Here is a 22,540-nt window from a genome sequence, read left to right as displayed (position 1 = left end):
TATGATGACTTTCACCTTGATATTTTAGCGCGGATTTATACCTAGCCGAATTGCACTGTAGGGGGCGAGAACGAGTCTTCAAACCTGTGTGTATGCCTACTGTGAAATTACCACATCAAACTTGACGTGCTAACATGGATGCAGCTAAGATGCCGCCGGGTTTGCTTCAGGGAATTTTTATTTTTAAGAAGCTTCCCAATGGAAACCTCGACAAGATGCACACCAGTTTCACACATACTCCGTCTGCAGTGCGTATGCAGTCCGTGTGCGTTACGTATGTGGTGCAGAAGCAGCACGGACTCATACTCATTGTGCTTTCACACATGACACATTTGCAGTCCACTATTCTTTCCGTGAACGATCGCTGCACTGCTGCAGACGCATCACTCCTGGAACGCTCTGACGGACCGCAACCACGTGAACGCTGGAATCCGTTAACATGGGTGCGTAAAAAAATACGAAACGCATAAGCACTGCAGACGGAGTATGTGTAAAACAGGCATAAGGTTGTTTGCACCTTGTGCAATGTGGAATTCGTTAACAGCTTTCACAAGCACTTGAGAAAGCACCTTGTGATGCATTTTTGAAACAGGAGATGAGCCCCTGGTCTAATGCACCACCTGGCTTGAGAAACCTGTTCTCAAAGACTTACTTTTAGTCATTATTTTATTTGGGGAGCACACATATTCTGAATGTCTTTGGCAGAATTAAAGTGAGCCATTTTAATCTAGATTAATTCTAATATTACAGTGATATTAATCTAGATTTAAAAAATGTATCTATGCCCACCACTAGTTAAAACTATTATGAAATATAAATCATTATCATTACTATTACTACCACTATTACGTATATATATATATATAAATATATATATATATATTTTTTTTTTTTTTACAAAAAAAACATAAATTTATACTTTTATACTTACAACATTAAACCAGGATCCCAAAATAGTATAATATTCTTTATAAAACTCTTATGCCCACCAAGGCTGAATTTATTTGATCAAAAATACAGTAAAAACTGCAACATTATGAAATATTTGTTCAATTTTAAAGATCTGTTTTCCATTTGAGTATATTTTGTAATTTAAATGTGATTTATTGCAAATGTAATTTATTCAGCAGCCATTACTCCAGGCGTCAGTGTCACATGATCCTTCAGAAATTTGCTGCTCAATAAACATTTCTTATTATTATAAATTTTTTTAAAAACTGCTTGCTGCTGAAATCTTGTTGCATCATACGCGGTTTGGACATGATTTTTTCAGCATTTCTGTGCCACTATAACAGAGCTTTGGTTGACTCTGGCCTTTTCTAAAAGGCTGGCTTAAACAATAACAACAATGGAGTCCCTGTATCAGCATGTGGTCCCCGGTACTGCATTAAAGTAACAGGTGCACTATGCTGCACATCCCTGATAGCGCTTCAGTTTTGCGGGCTCAAGGCCAGTGTGTCTGGAAACCACTCGGTTTGAGTTTCCTAGACAGCTCTCTTTACTGCCTGCATCAGCAAAGCTGCTGAGATCACCTCATTGAAAAAAAACCCCAAAAAAACCTTGATTCTGAGTGAGGAAAACTGACTGCCTTTCTCCAAGGACAGGTCTTTGTGTCTCAAACATCAAACATCATGAATCAACGTGGCACTTGAGTATGTAGGAAGCTCAGTAGGCGATTAGCGAAAATTAGCCCTATGACACACGAAAGCGTAAAGCTCTCCTTTGGGGTGAGATGGAGCTTCAAGTTCTTTGAGAGTGTGTCGTTATCAAGTCTGCATGTGCACATATGTCGCTGTGACAACACTGCAATCTAAGTTCGAGTTGGTGTGTGTGTGAACTAGCTTGAAGTTGATAACGGCTGACACACAGTGTGGATGGTTGGGACATTATTACTCGCAGCTCTCGACAACTCATTTGCTTCAACATGCTGCCATAGCAACAATCATTACGTGGCAAGCTCAGCATAAAAAAAAAACTAATGTGTATGATAAAAAAAATTATGTCCCTCAAAGTACAATGCACTCCATGCTCTTACCTCTAACTAACCCATTTGTCCAGTGTCTTGAACCTCTTGGCATTCACTCGACGGGACGCAATACCTCAGTCACCACTTCTACTCTAAACATTGCCTCACTTTCATTAAAGCACACAGCAGGAAACTAGCAATTAAAAGATCCATGACTTCAAAACTCACCTTGAACTATCAATTTCAATAGCTGTGTTTGGAAATGAACCCTGCAACTTCTTGAATGCTGTACAGAATGTATTTTATACTGCATATATGTATGTTTTAAAAAAAGTATTTGAAACAAAAACAACAGGCATTATTCCATGCTAAATGTTTCTGAGACTGTGTACATGCACCAGAATATCCTGATATTAATCAGAATTTGCTCAAATCTGTACTGTAAATAGGTTTGCAAACTTTCCAGAAATTTGGAAACCTCCCGGGATTTTTTTGGAAGCTTTCAGAAAATGTTGGGAATTTTCAGGAACTTTATTCAAAATAATAATAGTAATAACAGTACATTAATTGTATCTGTGCATGCCCAAACAAAGATAATTGGAAGAGATTTTAGATACAGATAGTTACAAATTTTGGAATGCGGAGGACATTCAAACATTTCATATGTTAAAAGAAAAGTCATCCTGCTCTTGTACTAATGTTAAAAACATGAATGAGAATTAATGAGTTAGCTAAAGTTCTGCTCAAAATTAAAGCAAAATAAACTGCAAAAAGTGCATCTTAAGTATTTCCGGAAGAAAAATGGAGGAAATGAGCATGCATGTTTTTAATATATTTAGATTGTGCTGATTACATTTATGCTAGAAGATTCAATTAAATTTTTATCAAAAAAATCATATGCATGTAAACAACATTATCACCATATGACCTCATCATCACATTGCATCTGCTAGCATCTCGTCAAGCGCACTGCATTGTGGGATGTCATATTCAACACATATTCAGCAAACTCTGTTTTATGAGGCAAATGCAGCAGGTCATGCAGTTATTTTATGCGAACAGAAAAATACTGTGCACAGAATAAAGTACGTACCTGTACCGTATACTACAGAAATAGCAAGAGCAGGAAGGCAGTTAGCTGTTTTGAACATAGCCAATGTCACAGCATGGTACCGGCCATATAAGTGCCCACTGACTGCACTTCTACCCGAGGTCTGTATATGTTCATTGCTCTTAAACTGTGATAAGAGATGATGAAGGGGAAATTAACTAAGGTTAAGAGTCTCGTGCCAAAGAATTTTAGCAGATAAAGAGACACAGATAGCCCTGTTTAAAATAAGTGGTCTGGCCCATCTGTCATATCCATGCTGGACCAGGACATCAATGGCATAAACATTATTTAAAAGAAATTTGCTTCCTGTTTGAGGGGCTTTCATTAATCACAGACATATTCGAACACGCTTCCTCTGCTAGACTCTGTATCATCAATAATCTTGCCAACAGAGTATGCATCCAAGTTTGGAACACAGCTCTCAGCTTTGGAAATGACTGATGATAGATCAAAGGCGAAAGATTAATAAGCACAATCGAACAGGAGGAGACCAAAAGGAAAAACTGTGCTGCTTGCTGACACATCAAAACTTAAAAATCTTAGTATGCAAATGACTGAAAACACAGGATTCTGCACTCATGTGAACTGAACATTTCCTATAGACTGTGCATTCATTTTTCAATTCTCTACAATAATATCTTTCAGATAATGGCACTTTTAAGTTATTTAATGTCAACGTCAACATTTACCAATAAATTATAATAAGAAATTGCACTAAAAAGTAATTGCTCATTTTTGAACATGTAAGTTTCACTTAAAATGTTTGAATGTTATTGCATTAGAAACCAATTGATAAATTAAATGTCTTGGTTAAAAAGTGTTTTTGGGTTATATTTCTTTAAAAAATAAATGCAACCTGGTTTATTATTTTGTATTCTAATGCAAAACATTTTTAAGTTTTGACATTTTGAGTTTAGTGTTCAAATACTTTGATATTTTAATCCAGATTATAATTAGAAATTGTAATATTTATAATTAAAGGTCACACAGAAAAGAAAAGTCTGCCTTCCAATAAATAAATAAAATAATAAACAAATATTATTATTACTATTATTTTATTCATTTATTTATTTTATTATTTTTTTATGACAGAATGTTATTTTCTGGTTGTTCTTTAATTATAAATACTACAATTATAATGTAAAATGAGTGAATTTTTTTTTAATGATGATAATCTTTTTGCATCTCAGGTTTTAAATAACACTATCCATTTAGTGTTCATTTTCAGAGATTTTAAGGTTCTTTTAAGACAGAGTGAAATTATAATTAAATAATCAAATAATTTACAACAATGTCATTGTCCAGGCTTAACAACAATCACAAAAGTAAGTTACATCGAAACTGATCTTTCATTCGAGACACCATCCTAGCGTTTTGCGGCAGACGACAGATGTGATTTTGCCAGGAGAAAAGTGTCAGCATGTATTAATTTTAAAATCTGGCTGACAGATGAGTCAACATTTCCTTCCTCCAACCACCTTCCAAAGCAAAGGGCAAAAGAAAGTGGTTTCTTTTCCAAAAGTTTATTGTAAAGAAAGAAAGGCTGCAAGCATCTCTCTTCACAGAGCAATTTCCCCTGGCAACCAATCTAATGAGTCTACACTTATAATTAACAAGAGAGTTTTAATAAGGTCCTGTAGCAGGACTAATGTGCTCTCCTGCTAACCAAATTGGTTTAAAAAAAGATTGTCAGAGGGTACCTGCTATTTATAAAACTATGGTTTCCTGACACACTGAACATGGGTGTTAAGAGGCTGTTAAAGTGGAATAGTGAGGCGCAAACTACTTCCCCCAAATGCACGTTACTGATCTCCTGCCACCTCAGATGTGCTGAAAACTCTGTAGCCGTGACAGTGACCTAGTTGTGAGCACTCTGGTCTCAACAAGTAGACAGAAGGCAGGCACTTGTGCTTTATACTGGAAACAAATGTATTATTTATTCAATTTTTAGATGGAAGTTAATTTCCCTTTTAGTTGGTCACTACGAGTCACGATGAATTGGGATCTCGCTTAGAGAGACCAATCTACTTCGAGTGTAAACTAAACGAGCCAATGGATATTGGCATGCGATGATTGCATCCAGTTGCTGCTGATCACAGGGTGATCATAAAAAGGCAGTCGGTGCAACGCATACTAGCTTTTCGCTTCCGAGCAGAGCGAAAAACATCGTTCTGCTCCTACCAAACGGACTTCGTGTGTGACGAATTAATGCACTCTAGGGTGCTTCTTGTGTTGGCAGACGGCGCCCCCCCCTGTTGTGCTGCAAGCGGCCATCTCCCCCCGTGCGTCTCAGCACGTAAAAGAGCATTTCCCTAAAAGAGTATTTTTTTTTTCTCTAAAAGAGCATACATAGGTGAATCTTTGTAAAGATGATGGATTGTCTTTTTAAAGATGCAGTTTCACCCATGCATTTCTGGATGTGGTTGTTACCTAGCGCCGGGTGATGGTCACGACCGCTGCCTCACGTGTCTGAGCATTAAACACACAGAGGTGGCATTCGCGGATGAGTCATGTTCCCATTGTGGGAAGACGGCCATCTCTGAGCTGCAGACCAGGCTCCATTTCCTTCGGGGGGGGGGGCGGAGCTCCGTTGCCTCTGCTGCAATCTAGTGTTCAAGAGTGTCAACAAAGGCCCTACTCTGCCAAACTGTGGAACTAGGTAAGAATTGCACCTCAAACTCAGACCCCTCCTCGGCCCGCTCACAAGGCGCTCAAGTTGGGTCTCTACATTCCACCTCGCTGCCCAACTGCAGGTTCAGTAGTAGTTCCCACTTATATAGTATCTGGGTGCCTGGCTAACACTACCCAGCCCATCTCGCTAGCTTCTGTGGAACATCAGCCTTGGCTATGCGATTCAGTTCGCCCTGGCGTCCCCTCAAGTCTGTTTCACGGGTGGATCTGTCCCTGAGATTGGTTTGCAGCGATCGACCTGGAGAATGCATACTTTCATGTGTCGATCCATCCAGGCCACAGACCATTTCAGCAGTTAACATTCAAAGGACATGCATATCAGGACATGGTCCTTCCCTTCGGGTTGTCCCTGTCTCCCCATGTCTTCCCAAAAGTTGCAGAGGGGCTCTAAGAGCAAGGTGTTTGCATTATCATCTTAACGATTGGTCACAGGATCAGTTGTGTGAGCACAGGGACCTGGTGCTCTGCCACCTCAGCCAGATGGGTCTTTGGGTCAAGTGGGAAAAGAGCAAACTCACCTCACAGTGGAACGTGCGCGGTCAGTGCTAAACTGCTTGAATACATTCAAGGGTAGGGCAGTCCCACTGAAACCAATTCAGAGGCTCCTGGGGCATATGGGAGCTGCAGCGGCAGTTACACAGCTGGGGCTGCTTCATATGAGACCGGAGCACTGGCTTCATGGCTGAGTGACCTCTGGAAACTTCATGTCTGGTCCCTAGATGGAAAGCTTCTAGGTGACCTACCACAGGAGTTAGTTGATACCATCACTTCAGTGAGACCATCATCTACAAGACAAACTTATGCCTTGAAGTGAAACCTGTTCATCGAGTAGTGTTCTTCTCACCAAGAAGACCCCTGAAAACGCCTGATCATGGTCGTAATTTCCTTTCTGCAGCAAGGGTTGGAGCTAAGGCTGTCTCCCTCCACCCTTAAAGTCTATGCCATTGCGATTGCTGCTAACCATGACCAAGTGGAATGGAAGTCGGTAGGGAAGCATGACCTGGTCATCAGGTTTCTTAGGGGGCGAGAAGGTCAAATCCTCCCTAGCCCCCTTTTTACCCTCTTGGGCCCTGTCTCTAGCGCTCAACACACTACAGCAGGGCCCATTTAAGCCTTTGCAATCAGTCGAGCTAAATTTCTCTCAATAAAAACTCTGCATGCATTTTTGGTCAATGATGTGTGCCTATAGTATGGGCCAGCTAACTTCCAGGTAATCCTGAGGCCCTGGCCCGGCTATGTTTGCCAAAGGTATCTACTTCCCTTTTCAGGGATCAGGTAGTAAAACTGCAAGTGCTTCCCCCGAGGAGACTTAGCCCTAGCTTTGCTTTGTCCCGTCCAAGCCTTAAGATGGTACGTAGACTGGACACAAAGGTTTTGGACCTCAAAGCAACTCTTTTTCTGTTACGGAAGCCGGCAGAAGGGCAAGGCCATCTCTAAGCAGAGGATGGCCCACTTGATTGGAGATGCCATTACCCTGGCTTATCAGGCACAGGGTGTGTCCTGCCCACTCAGGTTGCAAGCTCACTCTACTAGAAGTGTTGCATTCTCCTGGGTGCTGGCTCGTGGCACCTCGCTGACAGATATCTGTAGAACTGGGTGACCCCCAACACGTTCGCTAGATTCTATAGTCTTCGTGTGGAGCTGGTATCCTCCTGTGTCCTCAAAAGGGTAGGGGCACTTAGAGGCCCCGGTTTAGTGTCAGCTTGCTAAAACTGCTCCAGAATGTATGTACTGGAGAACCTGTCAAGCTCCTCCATCCCCCCAGCAATCAGATGTGGTGGAGATGTCACATCCCAGCTGCCTTTTTATGCTCTAACCCCTGCACTTAGAGATTTTTGCGAAAGCATCAAACAAACATTGTCACATGTGCGTTCACAACCCTGGCAGAATCTGCTATGTCTGCCGGCTGCAGCAAATTCAAGCAAAAGCCAACACATATTAGTTGTGTGAAAAAGCAAAATCACCATAACTCACCTATTAAGAAGAAACAAAGCAACCTCTGTGTCCAATGCCCTTCCGCTCTTTGAGTTCTCTCCACCACTGGAAAGCTGCTCCAATATTTAAGCAGGTTCTACCTCTTGCCTGATCATAAACCTTCATTTTAATGTTTTGTTTCTCCAAAATTTTCATCTTTTTTATCTGCCATCTCTCGCTATCTATAGTCGATCTGCTAATATCTGTCCTGTGCACTCACTGAGCGCTCTCTTCTTCCTATCATTACTAGACACGCCCCTTACTGTTGATTGGGTGCAAGTTTGTTTTGGGACTCAGTCTGTGTTCAAAAGCATTTTTCAAAAATCGCTTAGAGCAGCTTTAAAGGAATAATTCAAAAATTAAACTTGGCTGAAAATCTATTCACAGTCAAGCCATCCAGCATTTAGATAAGTTTGTTTCTTCATGGGAACAGATTTGGAGAAATGTAGCATTACATTACGTGAACTATTCTTTTAACATCCATTGAACCTTTCCATTGCATTAAAGGTTCTTTAAAGTGGAAAAAGATTATTTAGATATTTAAAATGTTCTTCACACTAAAAATGGTTCTTTCAAAAGCTGTTCACTGGAAAGGGGGTTCTTCTATGGCATCGCTGTGAAATCTATTTGGAATCTTTATTTTAGGAGTATATGCAATGGGGTTCTCACTGTTTTGGACCTCACTGTATAACACTAAGATTATAAGCATGCAGACTCATGCGATGTTACACAGTGATAACATTCTGTGGAAGTTAATGCTATAAAAGTGACATATTCACTCCAATGTGTAACTTTGTTCACTGTGTTCTAGTTTCTCGGGAATACTCAGACTGGATAATGACTAAGGAGGCCTGGATTCAGCCAACCTCATTAATGATCCAGGGCTTCTGTCGAGTCAGATTGCTAGCACCTTGGAATGCACAAAAGAAAACTTTATCCATCCCTCAAAGATTCCCTAAGGATAGATTTACGTAGCATCTCTGAAATTCCATTGTCACTGGAAGAAGTCAGTCTACTATTGAGCAAAAGTGGAGCATGTGATTTCTGCACCACTAGTGGCGAAAACTGGAATTGCAAAAAAGAAGAGTTTCCAAACACCCCTACCACCCAATTCTCAGCAGCCTTGGCTCAGGACAAATATTTACTTTCATTTTGTCCATCTAAGCCACGGACTTAAACAACCAGCTTTGAGAAGAACCACACTCCAAAATTTGATTAAAAAAACAAATAAATAAATATAAAGTTCTATAAGTGTGTGTGTGTGTGTGTGTGTGTGTGTGTGTGTGTGTGTGTGTGAGCATGTTTTTGTGACATATCAGGACACAACTTTGTATAATGACATGGGTATGACACAGGTATTACAAGGAGAGGGTGACTTATGAGAACATAACCCATGTCCCATGTAGGGTTAGGTGTAGGGCCATAGAATATACAGTTTTTACAGTATAAAAACCATTACGCTTATGGGATGTCCCCACTTTTCACAAAAACAAATGTGTGTGTGTTTGTGTTTGTGTGTGTATGTTTATATAAATAAATATATATATATATATATATATATATATATATATATACAGGTTTTAACAAACACTTATTGGCGGATAACGATATCAATACTAATTTTAACAAACACTTATTGGTGGATAGCGATAACGATACTGATACCGATATTTGTCACTTCCTCTCCAATTTGAAATTTTGGCATCAAATTAGATAGTATTTTGATTATGCTTTAGTGAAAGTGAAAGTGAAAGTCACGTGACATACAGCAACCCTCTACATTTTGAGTTAATCACTCGCATATGCAACTAAATCTTCACTCTGGGTGACCAAATGATGTAAATATTAGCCAATGGCTAATGAATTCTCAGATTTTACTTGCCAGTGTGTAAGCTGGAGGCTAAGCATAAATTTAGCACAGATACATTTTCAGAGTTTCACTCTCCGTCAAGCTATCTGTGCTATTTTCAGTTCATCTCAATGGATGTGCAATGCACCTTTATTTGACGTCTAGTGTAAAGGTGCACAATATGGAGCCAAAAGAGTCTCAATAAAGATAAATGCACACACTACATTCACATATGCACACACAGGATTCATACATGCACACATATGATTCATAAATACAAACACAGGATACACAAATGTGCACAAAATTTACAAATGCACACACAAAATTTAAAAAGCACAGAAGATTCATAAATGCATACAAAATTCAGAAATGCACACAAAATTCAGAAATACACACACAATTCAGAAATGCAAACAACATTTACAAATGCACTCAAGATTCACAAATGCACAGGACAAGATTCAGAAATGTATTTCTGATGCACACACACATATATCTTGATTTACAAACTGCTTGCGGTCTGTGAACTTAACTGCATTTGTGTGTGAATTTTGAGACTCCCCTGACTTGGCTCGACACACAAATGCCTTTTTTTAAACAGGGAATGATCTGCAACCAATCAGATATCTCCCTTGTTTTAGCCAATCACAAGAACGCACTCCACGTGGGGGATTGTTTACTTATAAGCCAATCACATGAACGCGTTCACACAGCGCAATATGCCTGTGGTGCGGCATATTATAGCCTACTTATTTATGAAATTGTATGAAAATACAGATGTTTAGATTACAATTCAGGTTTATTTTTTATTATTTTTTACAAAATATAAATTTAAAAATGTCTCAATACATATAGCCCAGTGACTGCAGAAAAAAAAAAATAACCATGGATTCATAAATTTGCAATAGGCAATTATTTCATTTTATTGAAATATTTTAATGAAAGTAAAAAAAAAATGTACACATTTTTGAATATTTAAATATATCTAAATATTCTTTTGGATGCAATATAGAAGTCACTTTAATTATACTATTCGGTCCCTACATGAAGAGAGAGTCAGTGGTCCGCTGCGAGAGGAAAGTGAGTTGTTCGCTGCATGACTTGTGAGGAAAGTGAATCGTTCGCTGCGTGAGGAAAGTGAGTCGTTCGCTGCGAGAGGAAAGTGACTCTACGGCTGCGGAAAGTGAGTCTCCTGCTGCGCAAAGTGGGTGTCCGGCTGCGCAAAGTGGGTCGCCGGCTGCGTGAGGTAAGTGAGTCGTTCGCTGAGGAAAGTGAGTCGTTCGCTGCGTGAGGAAAGTGAATCGTTCGCTGAGGAAAGTGAGTCGTTCGCTGCGTGAGGAAAGTGAGTTGTTCGCTGAGGAAAGTGAGTCGTTCGCTGATTGGCTTATAAGTAAACAATCCCCCACGTGGGGTGCATTCTTGTGATTGGCTAAAACAAGGGAGATATCTGATTGGTTGCAGATCATTCCCTGTTTAAAAAAAGGCATTTGTGTGTCGAGTCAGGGGAGTCTCAAAATTCACACACAAATGCATTGAAGTTCACAGACCGCAAGCAGTTTGTAAATCAAGATATATGTCTGAATCTCGTCCTGTGCATTTGTGAATCTTGAGCGCATTTGTAAATGTTGTTTGCATTTCTGAATTGTGTGTGTATTTCTGAATTTTGTGTGCATTTCTGAATTTTGTATACATTTGTGAATCTTCTGTGCTTTTTAAATTTTGTGTGTACATTTGTGAATTCTGTGTGCATTTGTGTATCCTGTGTGTGTATTTGTGTATCCTGTGTGTGTATTTATGAATTATGTGTGTGCATGTATGAATGTAGTGTGTGCATTTATCTTTATTGAGACTCTTTTGGCTCCATAGCACAACTCCCCGTCACTTTGTGTCACACACATGAAGAGAGAGAGAGAGAGCATTCAGCAGGCCTACAGAACAAATACAACAGAACAAATATACATATTAAATAAACTTTCATTTAAGGTAGTTTTAACAGTTTTCAGGTACAGAAATAAAAGTAAACAAATGTAAAATAACATTTCACTGTATATTATTCCTTCTTTATTGTAACATACTTTATGATTAATCTTCTAATTTGTTTTCGTATACATTTTCATATTTATTGTAAGTTTAAATATGTATGTAATGTATATATGTATATCTATATGTAATTCGCTGTATGTTGATGGTAATGCAGCTGAGAGAGAGAGTTTAATGTGCATCTCGTGCTGTGCTTTGTTTAGCTCTTATGAAGGTTTTTTTTTTTTTTTAATTGAAGAAGGACGCAGTAAACTTAATAAAACATCAATAAAGTTTTGGTCAACACTCAGATGTGGTCCGATACACTTATTTAGTCAAGATTGGTGTGCAATCTTTTGTCTTTTGTTATTTGTTTAGCATTAAAGTGCAGACAGAAGCGCTAGGATTATGCAACAACAACAGCTCAGAAAAGTCATAACACAGAAATAATGTTGTTTTATGATTGGAAAAATTAATAATTCCATGAAGTAATGATAATTAAGAACATAATTTAAGTTTATTGCAAAATATTCAGATATATACAAATTCAGTAAAAAAAAAAAAAAAACTTTATTAATACTTAAATTAATACTTCTTTTCATCAAGAATGTGTTGCATTTATCAAAAGTGACAGTAAAGGCATTTAAAAAAAATTTTTTTATATTTCTATTTAAACTAAATGAAGTTCTACTGAATGTCCCGTTCATCAAATAATACTGAATGTAAATAGTTTCCACAAAAATATTAAGATTTATGATATCTGAAGGATCTTATAAGACTAGAGTAATGGCTGCTATAAATTGCAGCTTTGCCGAATAGGCAAAGGAATACAGGAATAAACTACATTTTAAAATATATTAAAGATTCAAAGAAATATCAAAACACTGAAACAGAAAAGGCTATTTTCCCTACAGTGTTTGACCAGTCGGTTACATACAGCTGTCTCTGTAAATGAACAATTACTGTACCTGTAAAAATACATGATGCCTATTGTGATTTAATTGAGCTTAATTTACATAACATGATCGAATCCACTATTTTCTAGTAAGCACTGGGCAGATATTAAATTTAATTTCATCTGTAGAAAGTAAACCGATTATAGGCAGATCTAATCATATGAGCTCAGGATATCATGGTATACCTGAAATTAAGTTGTGAAATTACCCTTCAGAACTTTCATTCGGTATTCTTGTAATTCCGCTCAACGGCCTCATATTTGCTTTCAGATTTATCCTGAGGTTTTCAAGGAGAGAGTGTGCAAACCAGTTTATAGCTCCCATCAACCTAACCACGACAAGTGTATCCCTTGGGCTGAGAAATCCATCCAGTTATCTCTGAGTCTGTGATAAATAATAAAAAGTTCCCATGATATTACCAGGCAGTATAGTCTAAACTCCACGGCATGGTGGAGGTTGGCATACGGCAGCAAAGTGTGAGCTCGATCCCCTGCTAGTTCACGGGCAAGTCACTTCCCTCAAGTTTCAATTAAAAAAAAGGAAAGGAAAGAGAATGAAATAAAGATGGAGCTGTTCATCACATGGAAAAGCTCATAAAGAGCTTTAGTATGCCAACAACATATTGGAGGAAGAGATAAATGGTATCTTGTAAACACTAGGAGATTTCTTGAATGTTTGAGAAACCGAAGTATTTCAGCCTCAAATTACTGTCAAGGATAAATAATCTCTCCGTCTGCTGTAATCAGTGAGTGTTACACTCATAAAAGGTCATAAAGTTGGAGCTTGGGGGACATTGTGAGTAATGGTGCTTGTGATTTTCTTTCACTCTTTCATCTTGACGATCCAAACGGTGCTGAAGAAGGCTTTTACAACAATGACAAAGGTAAAGCAGAGGCAAGCAGTATGGTAGGAATTTGATCCCAATTATTTTGAAACTGCTATAAGTAAAAAGTTCAGCAAGATGCAAAACGTGATTTTCAAGTAGATGTCAAGGCCTGTTCACACGGAACCAGATGCCACACAGAAGCATAATATATATCAGAGCTGGGTTATTTTGAGAATGTGGAGAACTTGAATGGTGCACAACCCTGTATCATGGTTCCCATAAAAATATTAAGCACTAAAAACTGTTTCTAAACATGGAAAATTATAAGGAACATTATTAATAATTGAGCATCAAATCAGCATATTAGAATGCTTTCTGATGAATCACGTGACACTGAAGACTGGAACAATAGCTGCTAAAAATTCAGCAGAATTATGAACCGGAAGAGTGGCATTTAATTTTGCATTTCTCTGATTGAATGTGTCAGTGTATTTTGTGCACATAATGTGGGTGTCAGCAAAATAAACGTGAATGAACATCAGAATGTATGTTGAAATAATAGAGTACAACTTACTGAAATATATCATGTCACATGTAATTGCTCAATCAATCTTTCAAGTGCGTAAAGACGTCAGTAAAACACCTAGTAAGCAACATCACATTATTGTCACATTTATCTCAGGAAAGTCATTGAATGTCCATAAATTCATTAGTCAGCTAGGAAAAAAATAACTCTAGAGTAGAGCATTTTACTAAATATATCCACTATTTTACATACAGTATTCATATTTTTACTTTTACCTGTTGTCTTCATTATTTAATGTATATTTGAATAAATGTGTCATAAAAACTTGTTTAATTACAACCACGGTTTAAATGTTTATATTTCAGAACCAAACTAGTGTAGAAAAATAATTCTGTTCTTAAAAAGTTGACCTAAAACGTAGTTTTCTATGTAAATTAGGCTTAATATACTCTGCATTTACAAAACTTTTGTGCCTAGCGCTTTTAACGCCACACTATTACTGGCCAAGGAAAGCAGACGGTAAACCAAATTTAGAATAGCTGTTCCATTATAACCAGGCATATATCCAGACCAGTGAGGTGAGTTAGCCGAGTCAGGCACCTGGACCGCAGTAGTTGGGCAATACTGTACAGTCCCAGCAAAGTATGCCAGATCACATAGTGTGCAGCATTACCCAACAAACTTATATCCGGAACCAGCCTGAAAGATGGTCGCATTTTCATGCTTATCTCATTTGCATAAACCCTTTAGTGTACCAAGCGCTAAAACAATACAAACAGTGCATGCAAATTAAACAGCGCTATCAACGGCACCATTCATTCTTTGTGAAACCTCCCAGCATTGTTGTTTTTAAAATCTTGTTTTCTAAGTTCTTCATGCCAGAAATTCAGACTTGGTAGACACTAGAATTTGGATAATGCAATGACTACAAGTGACAAATTCATTTCAGCCCGGTTTGTTGTGTCTTCTCTTGGAGCGGACAGCGAAATTTCCCAAACTAACCTGAATAAGCCGGCCCTGTTCGGTCTGCAGAGTGCTGAGCTCCTGTCCAATGTTGCTTTGGCCTTGTCTCAGCGCGTTGTACTCCATCTTCAGCTGACTGGCATGGGCAGCCAGCTTGGCAACCTCCTCGGCCAGTTTAACAAGCAAAGCCCGGTCTTGCCCTTTCACTGACTTCAGATCAGTGTCATGGTCGGTGAGCGAGTGCAGCAATGAGGTCTGCACGCCTTCCAGACGCAGGAAGTTATTGTTGTAGTCAGGACAGTTGGGGTCAATGAAGATGTTGATGCGGGAGCCGTCGCCTCTCTCGATGGTAACCACTGCATTACCCTCATCCTGGTTAGTGCTGATGAGAGGGGGGCCGTCGGGGCCACTGGGCGCTTGGTAATGGTTCATCAGAAGGATGATCCCGGTTACTGTGACAGCCAGTAACAAAGCAACAAAGAGCAGGATGGTGCATAGGAGGTAGCTACAGCTCATCCTCTGTAGAAAAAACAGAAAGAACGAGACACATTAGCATACAGAAATAAAAAAGTCTGAAAAGAAGCATTAAAATGACCAGCACAAAAAAAATTCTCTCTCATTTTAATCTTAAATACAACTTTGTAAAGCTGATGCATAAGTAATACACTCCGATTAAACTTGACATACACTGATAACACAGATTAAAAAGTACGTTCCCCAGCTTGCAAATTTCTAAAAAATTCCTGTTGAGCATTAAACTTGCATGGAGATGCATCTTGAAAGATTAATCTGCTATTATGTAATACCTGAAGACTCTTGAACGCATCAATTCAGGCTTTTCACAAAGGTGTTTATAAAAGATGGAAAATAAATTGTATTTGGTCAGTTTCCTAAGACCTAATCATCATCTCTTGCTCCAGATAATTTAAGTCAGGAAGATAGCATTCATAGCACATGAATGCAACCTCAACCAGTAGGAAACTCAGGGTTTTCTCTGAGCCCGGACTTTCAGAATTGGGGAATTCTTTGTAAAAAATTGTTGTGAATGCAAACTGATATTGGAAGTACTCACTTTTCATTTTGAGCACAATATTTAGTTTCCTCTAAATGTATTTTGAATAGCTGCTATGCATTTCTGCATATTGAACCCTTTCCAACAGTAACTACGTACATGATTTTAAGATCTATATTCTCACAATAAGGACAACATCCACAATTATTACAAAAGGTTAAAACTTCACTGACGCTCAAGAAGAAAACATGATGCATTAAGATCCCGGTGGTGGAAATATATATATAACTTTTTAAACAAATGTACACACATAAATCAATGAATATACATTATAAAACAGCTATGCAAATTAATATATTGTTTATTTCCATGCATTCCTCTTATTGTGCAATATAAATGTAGCATAAAGCTAAAACCTACATTAGGAGGAGTGGCAATAGATAATTTTGAACACTTTACACTGATTTCTGTGACTGCCCAGGGCCTGAGCGGTGGGCTGGAATATAAACGACGAGATGAGCAGTGTTTCCTTTGAGGATCTAGCAAGGCAAATCCCACAGGGCAAAAGACTAGAAACTACAGACATAAGCCTTAAAGCTCGATATTACGGTTTGGTTAAGTGCCCAGAGTTGACAACTCTCTCATCTACGGGATTGTGTGGCAGTGTGTGGACGTGTGTGTGTGTGTGTGTGTGTGCGCATTCGGCAACAAACACAGATATAACAAAAAATGAAGTGAAGAACATTTGATGGGAAACTAGGGAATGCCACGCAGGCACTGGAGAGGGCTTGCTTATCATTTTGCCATGTCTTTTTATTCAGGGGAGCTTACATTGCTCGCCCTGCTGTTATACAAGTGCCACTTCAATATTCCACTTGACAGCGGGTGTCGGTCCTTTGCATAAGCTTCGAGTACATTTTGTATATTTATTTGTCACATTTTTACATATATGCTAGAGTGACTCAATGCCTATGTGCCATAGTGGCATTTATGATTTAAATTAAATCACAAACACTCAGGCTGAAGCGGCGCACAGCTGCAATAAGATATTTACAGGGACCAGCATTAAGGAATATTTCTGATCGCGTGAACAGTTCAGATTTCTATTTGCAAAGATTATAAATGTAAAGATCATATATATATATATATATATATATATATATATATATATATATATATATATATATATATATATATATATATATATATATATATATATATATGTTTATAATTTTAAAGTTAAAAAATTAAAATATTACATTATTTTATATTCATATTTAAATTATTAATTAATGAATACATACTTTAAAAAATATTTTGTTTCATTTTATTTGCAAAAAAGAATGTAAAAAAAAAAATTTTGCACATATTTTTTCCCATCAAATTTTTAACTTGTTTTAAGAGAAAATAAAAATTGTGATAAAAGATAATTTGCAATAAAAACTAAATTACAATTATTAAAATTACTACAATTATTCAGAAAAACAAGAAAAAAGTGGCATTTATGGCAAAACAACGATGACATTCAAATCCATAAAATAAAATAAAAACTATGTTAGAATTCTATTTTTGAAATCTATGTTAGCCAACTCAATAATTTAACCTAGTTGACAAGTTTTTGAAACCAAATGTCACAGAAATCCAAAAGTTTCTTTGGATAAAAGCGTCTGCCAAATATGTAAAAGTAAATGAGGTGGTCCTACATTTCCATGTGAAGTTAAATCACGAAGTGCTGTACACTCTCATATACGCAGACACACACCCACAAACGCAATAAAAAGACACATACCCTCTGAGATGTTGATTTAAAAGTCACTGCGGTGAATAACAGCCCCTGCTCTCAAGCTAAATTTCCAGTAAAACACATCTAAAATTACAATGACTGTGTCGGTCCCGAGTAATGGATATATTATTTTGCAGAGAATATTGAATTTCCATACTTGTGATAAAGTGTATCTTTACAAGACACCTATGAACATAAGAACAAGTGCAGCCTGGTGAAGAGGGCTCTATTCCCACACCGAGTGCACGCATTGTCATATTTATTTTAAAGATAATTAATGTGCACAAAAGACTCCAGCCTACTTCATCATGCAGCATCAGTTGAGAGTGGTCTCAGATCAATTTGTTACAATAAACCAACAATACCTGCTGTCTACAGGAATTAGCCGGGCTTATATCTGACCCCTCCACTGTGATCGAAATGCATACAGCAACAAAAAAGCAGACTGGAGCAGCCCTGCGAGAAAATCCTTGCTGACACAATGAGGCAGCATGCACGTCTATTCTATGTACAAGCGCACCATCAATCTTGCTCTTCTTCATTGTGATAGAACCTCTCTACTGGTGTTTAGGAGAAAAACGAGGGTTCGTAAACATTCGGTCGCCATACCATGACCTGCATCTTAACTATATGGCGGGCCCTGACCGTGGCCGTCTTCTGGGATGTCTACGCACCTTTACTTCCCTCTCACACTCTAGTGGGCAGCGGGTAGTTAGATGCCCCCTGAACAGACACAGGTTGAGATTAGAGGGCCATGCTTAGCTGAGCACAGACAATATTTGATAAGGGCCTAAGACAAGGCTTTTGTATGAGGAGAGGTGAAACAGAGGAAACAGCGAACAAAAACACTGCCACATTCTTTTCAACGCCCTCCTTAGACCTGTAAGACTCAGGGCGGCTCGAAACTGATACCCAGGGGCGGACTGGCCATTGGGAGCACCGGGACATTTCCCGGTGGCCTGATGGTCATTCTGGCCTGCCGGCTGCCTCTGTGCAGTCGATCAGGCTGACGTGCAATAGGCTGTTATGCAACTGCGAATTAATTGACGGTCTTATGAGTCTACGAATCAGGCGGTCTCGGAGTGAAAAGGACACCATCACATGACCAAACATCAGCGAAGCACTGCCTAATTGGCTATATCCAGAGGCAGGCTTTATTTGAGAAAATCGCGCAAAAAATGGAGCATAAACTGTGAAAAAGTTGAACTGTTCCACCCTAATATTTACATAATCATTTGGCAGACGGACGCTTTCATTCAAAGCGACTTACAATAGATAAAATCTATTTTAAAATAATAATAATAATAATGACAAACTAGCACACTGTTTTACATAAGGGGATACAGTATTTTTTTTTGTGCCAAAATTGACCAGAACTTGATTTTCCATTTCTAGCCTACAATATGTAGCCTAGTGTAAAATGCTTATTTATTTTGAAGGTGATGAAGGAAGCAGCAGTAGCACTAGTGCTGTTAGTGCTCCTGCTTTGAACAAGAGAGGGTGGACAGTTCAGCTTTTGAGTCAGAGAAGGAACCTTCAGGTAAAGTTTAAGCTATAAGCAAAACTAAACATGCTGGCTATACTCTTAGAAAAATATGTGCTTTTATGATTTATAAGATCATCAGTAGCATGACTGTGATCATTGGGACATACAATTAATGGCTGCATAATTAATATAAATTATTGAAAGTGCTTATTTCATATTGCAGAGAAACTCAATGTGCAGAGTGAGAGAGAGGGGGATTAAGGGAAAGATGATAGAGACCGTGAATGCCTTGATACTTCTTGATACTTCAATTGATTATTTTGCCCGTCCACAGTCTAAGGATTTTGATTTATTTTTTAAGTATAACCCAATTCTAACAACTGAAAGAGCCAAAGAGTTTAGCAGTCTGGTGGACACATGAATTGGGTGGTGGTGACTGCAGCAACAGAGGTGGCCTGGGGTGGAGTCAAATTCCCGGCCTGATTTACTGTCCCAGTCCGCCACTGTTGATACTAGCTGCAGGAACCAAGAAGGAGGTCAAGTGCATTGACACACTGGTGACGTAGATCTGCACGCGTTTCTCAATATAAAGTGCACTGATTTTGGACTTTGCGCATTTGACTCGGGACTGTGATGTCCGCGATGACACAAGTCCGGTAATTCTGCAAACAGGAGCATACTTGATAACATCAGTCAGCTCGCCTTGGCTACTGCAAATTTCCTCACTGTACATTTACAATAAAACGAAATATGATATCAAATACCACTCCCTCCTTTCGTTTTCATTTAAACATAATAACAGCTGCAGAAATGTACTTAGTTCAGGGATATGTGTATATATACAGCCATTACAATGAAACAAAATATTATATAAATTTGCCTTTTTTATTTTCATTTTAACATATAGATAAAATGAATACAGACCAAAGATTACCTGTTAGATTTACCCAAAACTTAATTATATTTTATGTGTAACCACTAAAGAGACATCAGAGCCAGCGGCACATATCAGAAGGTCTAGCCGAGGTGAGGCTGCTCTCGGTGGATACATGAGGACTGAGCTCCCGCTGATCGCGTGGAGCTGACGTCTCCGAGATCGGCGAAACACATTTTTACATAGGCACTGTCTTTATAAATAAACCACAGATTTGAGTTTTATACAACTACATTCTCACCTTAAATACTTTTAAAATTACTTTTCATGACACAATAACAGTAATATTTTGAAAATGTTCCGAATAAGTGGTGGTTGAACCCAACCAATGCTGCGTGAACTCAACCAATCAGGATGTTTAGCGCCCAAGTCCCGCCCACGAAAGTTCTGGAACTTTGAAAAAGTACTACCTCGCCAGCAGGGACTTTCTGAGAGGCATTTAATTACACGGAACTTTATTTAGTTCCTGGTTCCTGCGGTGGAAACACACCGAGTACCAGGCCAAAGTCCCTAGTTCCTGCGTAAAGTTCCTGCGGTGGAAACGTCTCAGGTTACGACTGTAACCTATGTTCCCTGAGAACAGGGAACGAGACACTACGTCAGAATGACGCTTTGGGGAACGCCTCAGGCGTGACAGGTGTCTGAAATCACTATCAAATCATGGCAATCATAATGACCGGCGACAGCCCGTGAATCATTAACGTGAATGATTAACGTGCGACCTGCAAGTATAAAAGGGAGCCTTGCAAACATGACAAACATCCTATCGTCTGAAGGGACTGTTGCAGGCAGGCCCCGAGGCATGGCAGGAAGACGTAGTGTCTCGTTCCCTGTTCTCAGGGAACATAGGTTACAGACGTAACCTGAGACGTTCCCTTTCGAAAGGGAACTCTACACTACGTCAGAATGACGCTTTGGGGAACGATATACCAACGCCACCATGCTAAGGGGAGTGCCTGCCAAGCGGCAGTGACAACTGACAGAACTAGCAAATTCAAATGAAACGCTAGAACCACTCACCCTCAGGTCACACTGGGCTGTCAGTGACAGCACTCCCTACGGTCATAGCCCAAGCTATATGATACCACAGAAAAACCTCCATAAACATAGTTTTAGTGAAAGGTCTACCTGGGCCTGCTCAAGGGCCTAGGACCACACTTCAACTTCTTAGAAGGGGTCCCTTCTAGGGAATGTGGCTAGGGAACCTGAGGGAACCCCAGCCAGTCACTATTCAGGGGAACGTGCCACCTGAAATGCCACCAGGCAGGCCTGACCTGGTGTCACCATACAAGACACTATATTCTGGCCACTTCCTGTCTGTCCGAAGACAGAGCCTCTGGACACTTGCCTTTAGGAAGGCATCCAACCCGAGGGACTGCGAAGCAGGCAGTGAACCACTCGGACCGGATCTCAGAGACGGGATATCCTGGAGAGTATGACTCAGCATAGTGCATTACAACCCTTGCCAGCGAGGGGAGTTTCTCTACTCGATCCATGGATCAACCCAGTGTTTGTGTTTCAAAACACTAAGGAGGCCTGTGAGGGCCTAAGGACTGATCTAACTGGGAGGCCTCATGAGAGGCCTACGACCGACTGATCAGACTCAGGAGACCACATACTAATACTGACCCTCAGTGAGGGGAGCATTAGATCTACCTGGTAGGCAACCAGGCTGTAGCAAGATAAAGAGGTTCCAGGAGGGAACCCGTAGCAGAGAATAAAAACTTGAGTCGAGCCAGGGCGCAAGCTCACCTTTGGTAGCTGCCTGATAAGGTCTGCTAAACTGAAAGTAAGCGGCCACTAGCTTACAAAACCCAGCACCACTGTGAAACTACTCAGGGAGACCTGGAGAGGCCTACTACCTGACAACCACAGTATGTGGGAGCTCACCATCAGAGAGGCCTGGTGCAGCCTACTATCTGATAACCATAAAACGTGAGAGCTCACTTTCAGAGAGGCCTGGAGAGGCCTACTACCTGAAAAACCATGCTCAGTGGAACACACAGTAAGTGGGAGCTAACCTTCCAAGGAGGCCTGGAGAGGCCTACTACATGATAACCACAGTATGTGGGAGCTCAACTTCAGGGAGGCCTAGTGAGGCCTACTACCTGATAACCACAGCGCATGGGAGTTCACTTACAGAGAGGCCTGGAGAGGCCTACTACATGACAACCACAAAACCTGGGAGCTCAACTTAAGGGAGGCCTAGTGAAGCCTACCACAGTACATAGGAGTTCGCTTACAGAGAGGCCTAGAGAGGCCTACTACCCATTACCAGAAAACCCACATTAAGTGGAAACTCAAAGTATGTTGGAACTCAACTCCAGGGAGGCCTGGTGAGGCCTACTACCAGAGAACCATGACATGAAGGAGCTTACTTTCAGGGAGGCCTGGAGAGGCCTACTACCTGAAAACCACAGCTGACAGTGGGCCAGACTGGC

The 22,540-nt window shown here is 39.6% G+C and overlaps 1 protein-coding gene across 2 annotated transcripts in view; it reads right to left on the bottom strand.

Annotated features, from left to right (window-relative positions):
• Window positions 1–22,540, bottom strand: part of LOC132114822 (fibrinogen C domain-containing protein 1-like) — a 114,001-nt gene that overhangs the window by 66,079 nt on the left and 25,382 nt on the right. For both annotated transcript variants that reach the window (XM_059523166.1, XM_059523165.1), the window contains one exon: window positions 14,924–15,403. In XM_059523166.1, coding sequence (XP_059379149.1) covers window positions 14,924–15,403 — 480 coding nt within the window. The remainder of the gene's footprint in view (window positions 1–14,923; window positions 15,404–22,540) is intronic.

This window comes from Carassius carassius, chromosome 34 (assembly GCF_963082965.1).
Source record: "Carassius carassius chromosome 34, fCarCar2.1, whole genome shotgun sequence".
Classification (NCBI taxonomy): Eukaryota; Metazoa; Chordata; class Actinopteri; order Cypriniformes; family Cyprinidae; genus Carassius; species Carassius carassius.
Note: the sequence above shows the minus strand (reverse complement) of the source record. Positions and strands in the feature narration are given on the sequence as shown.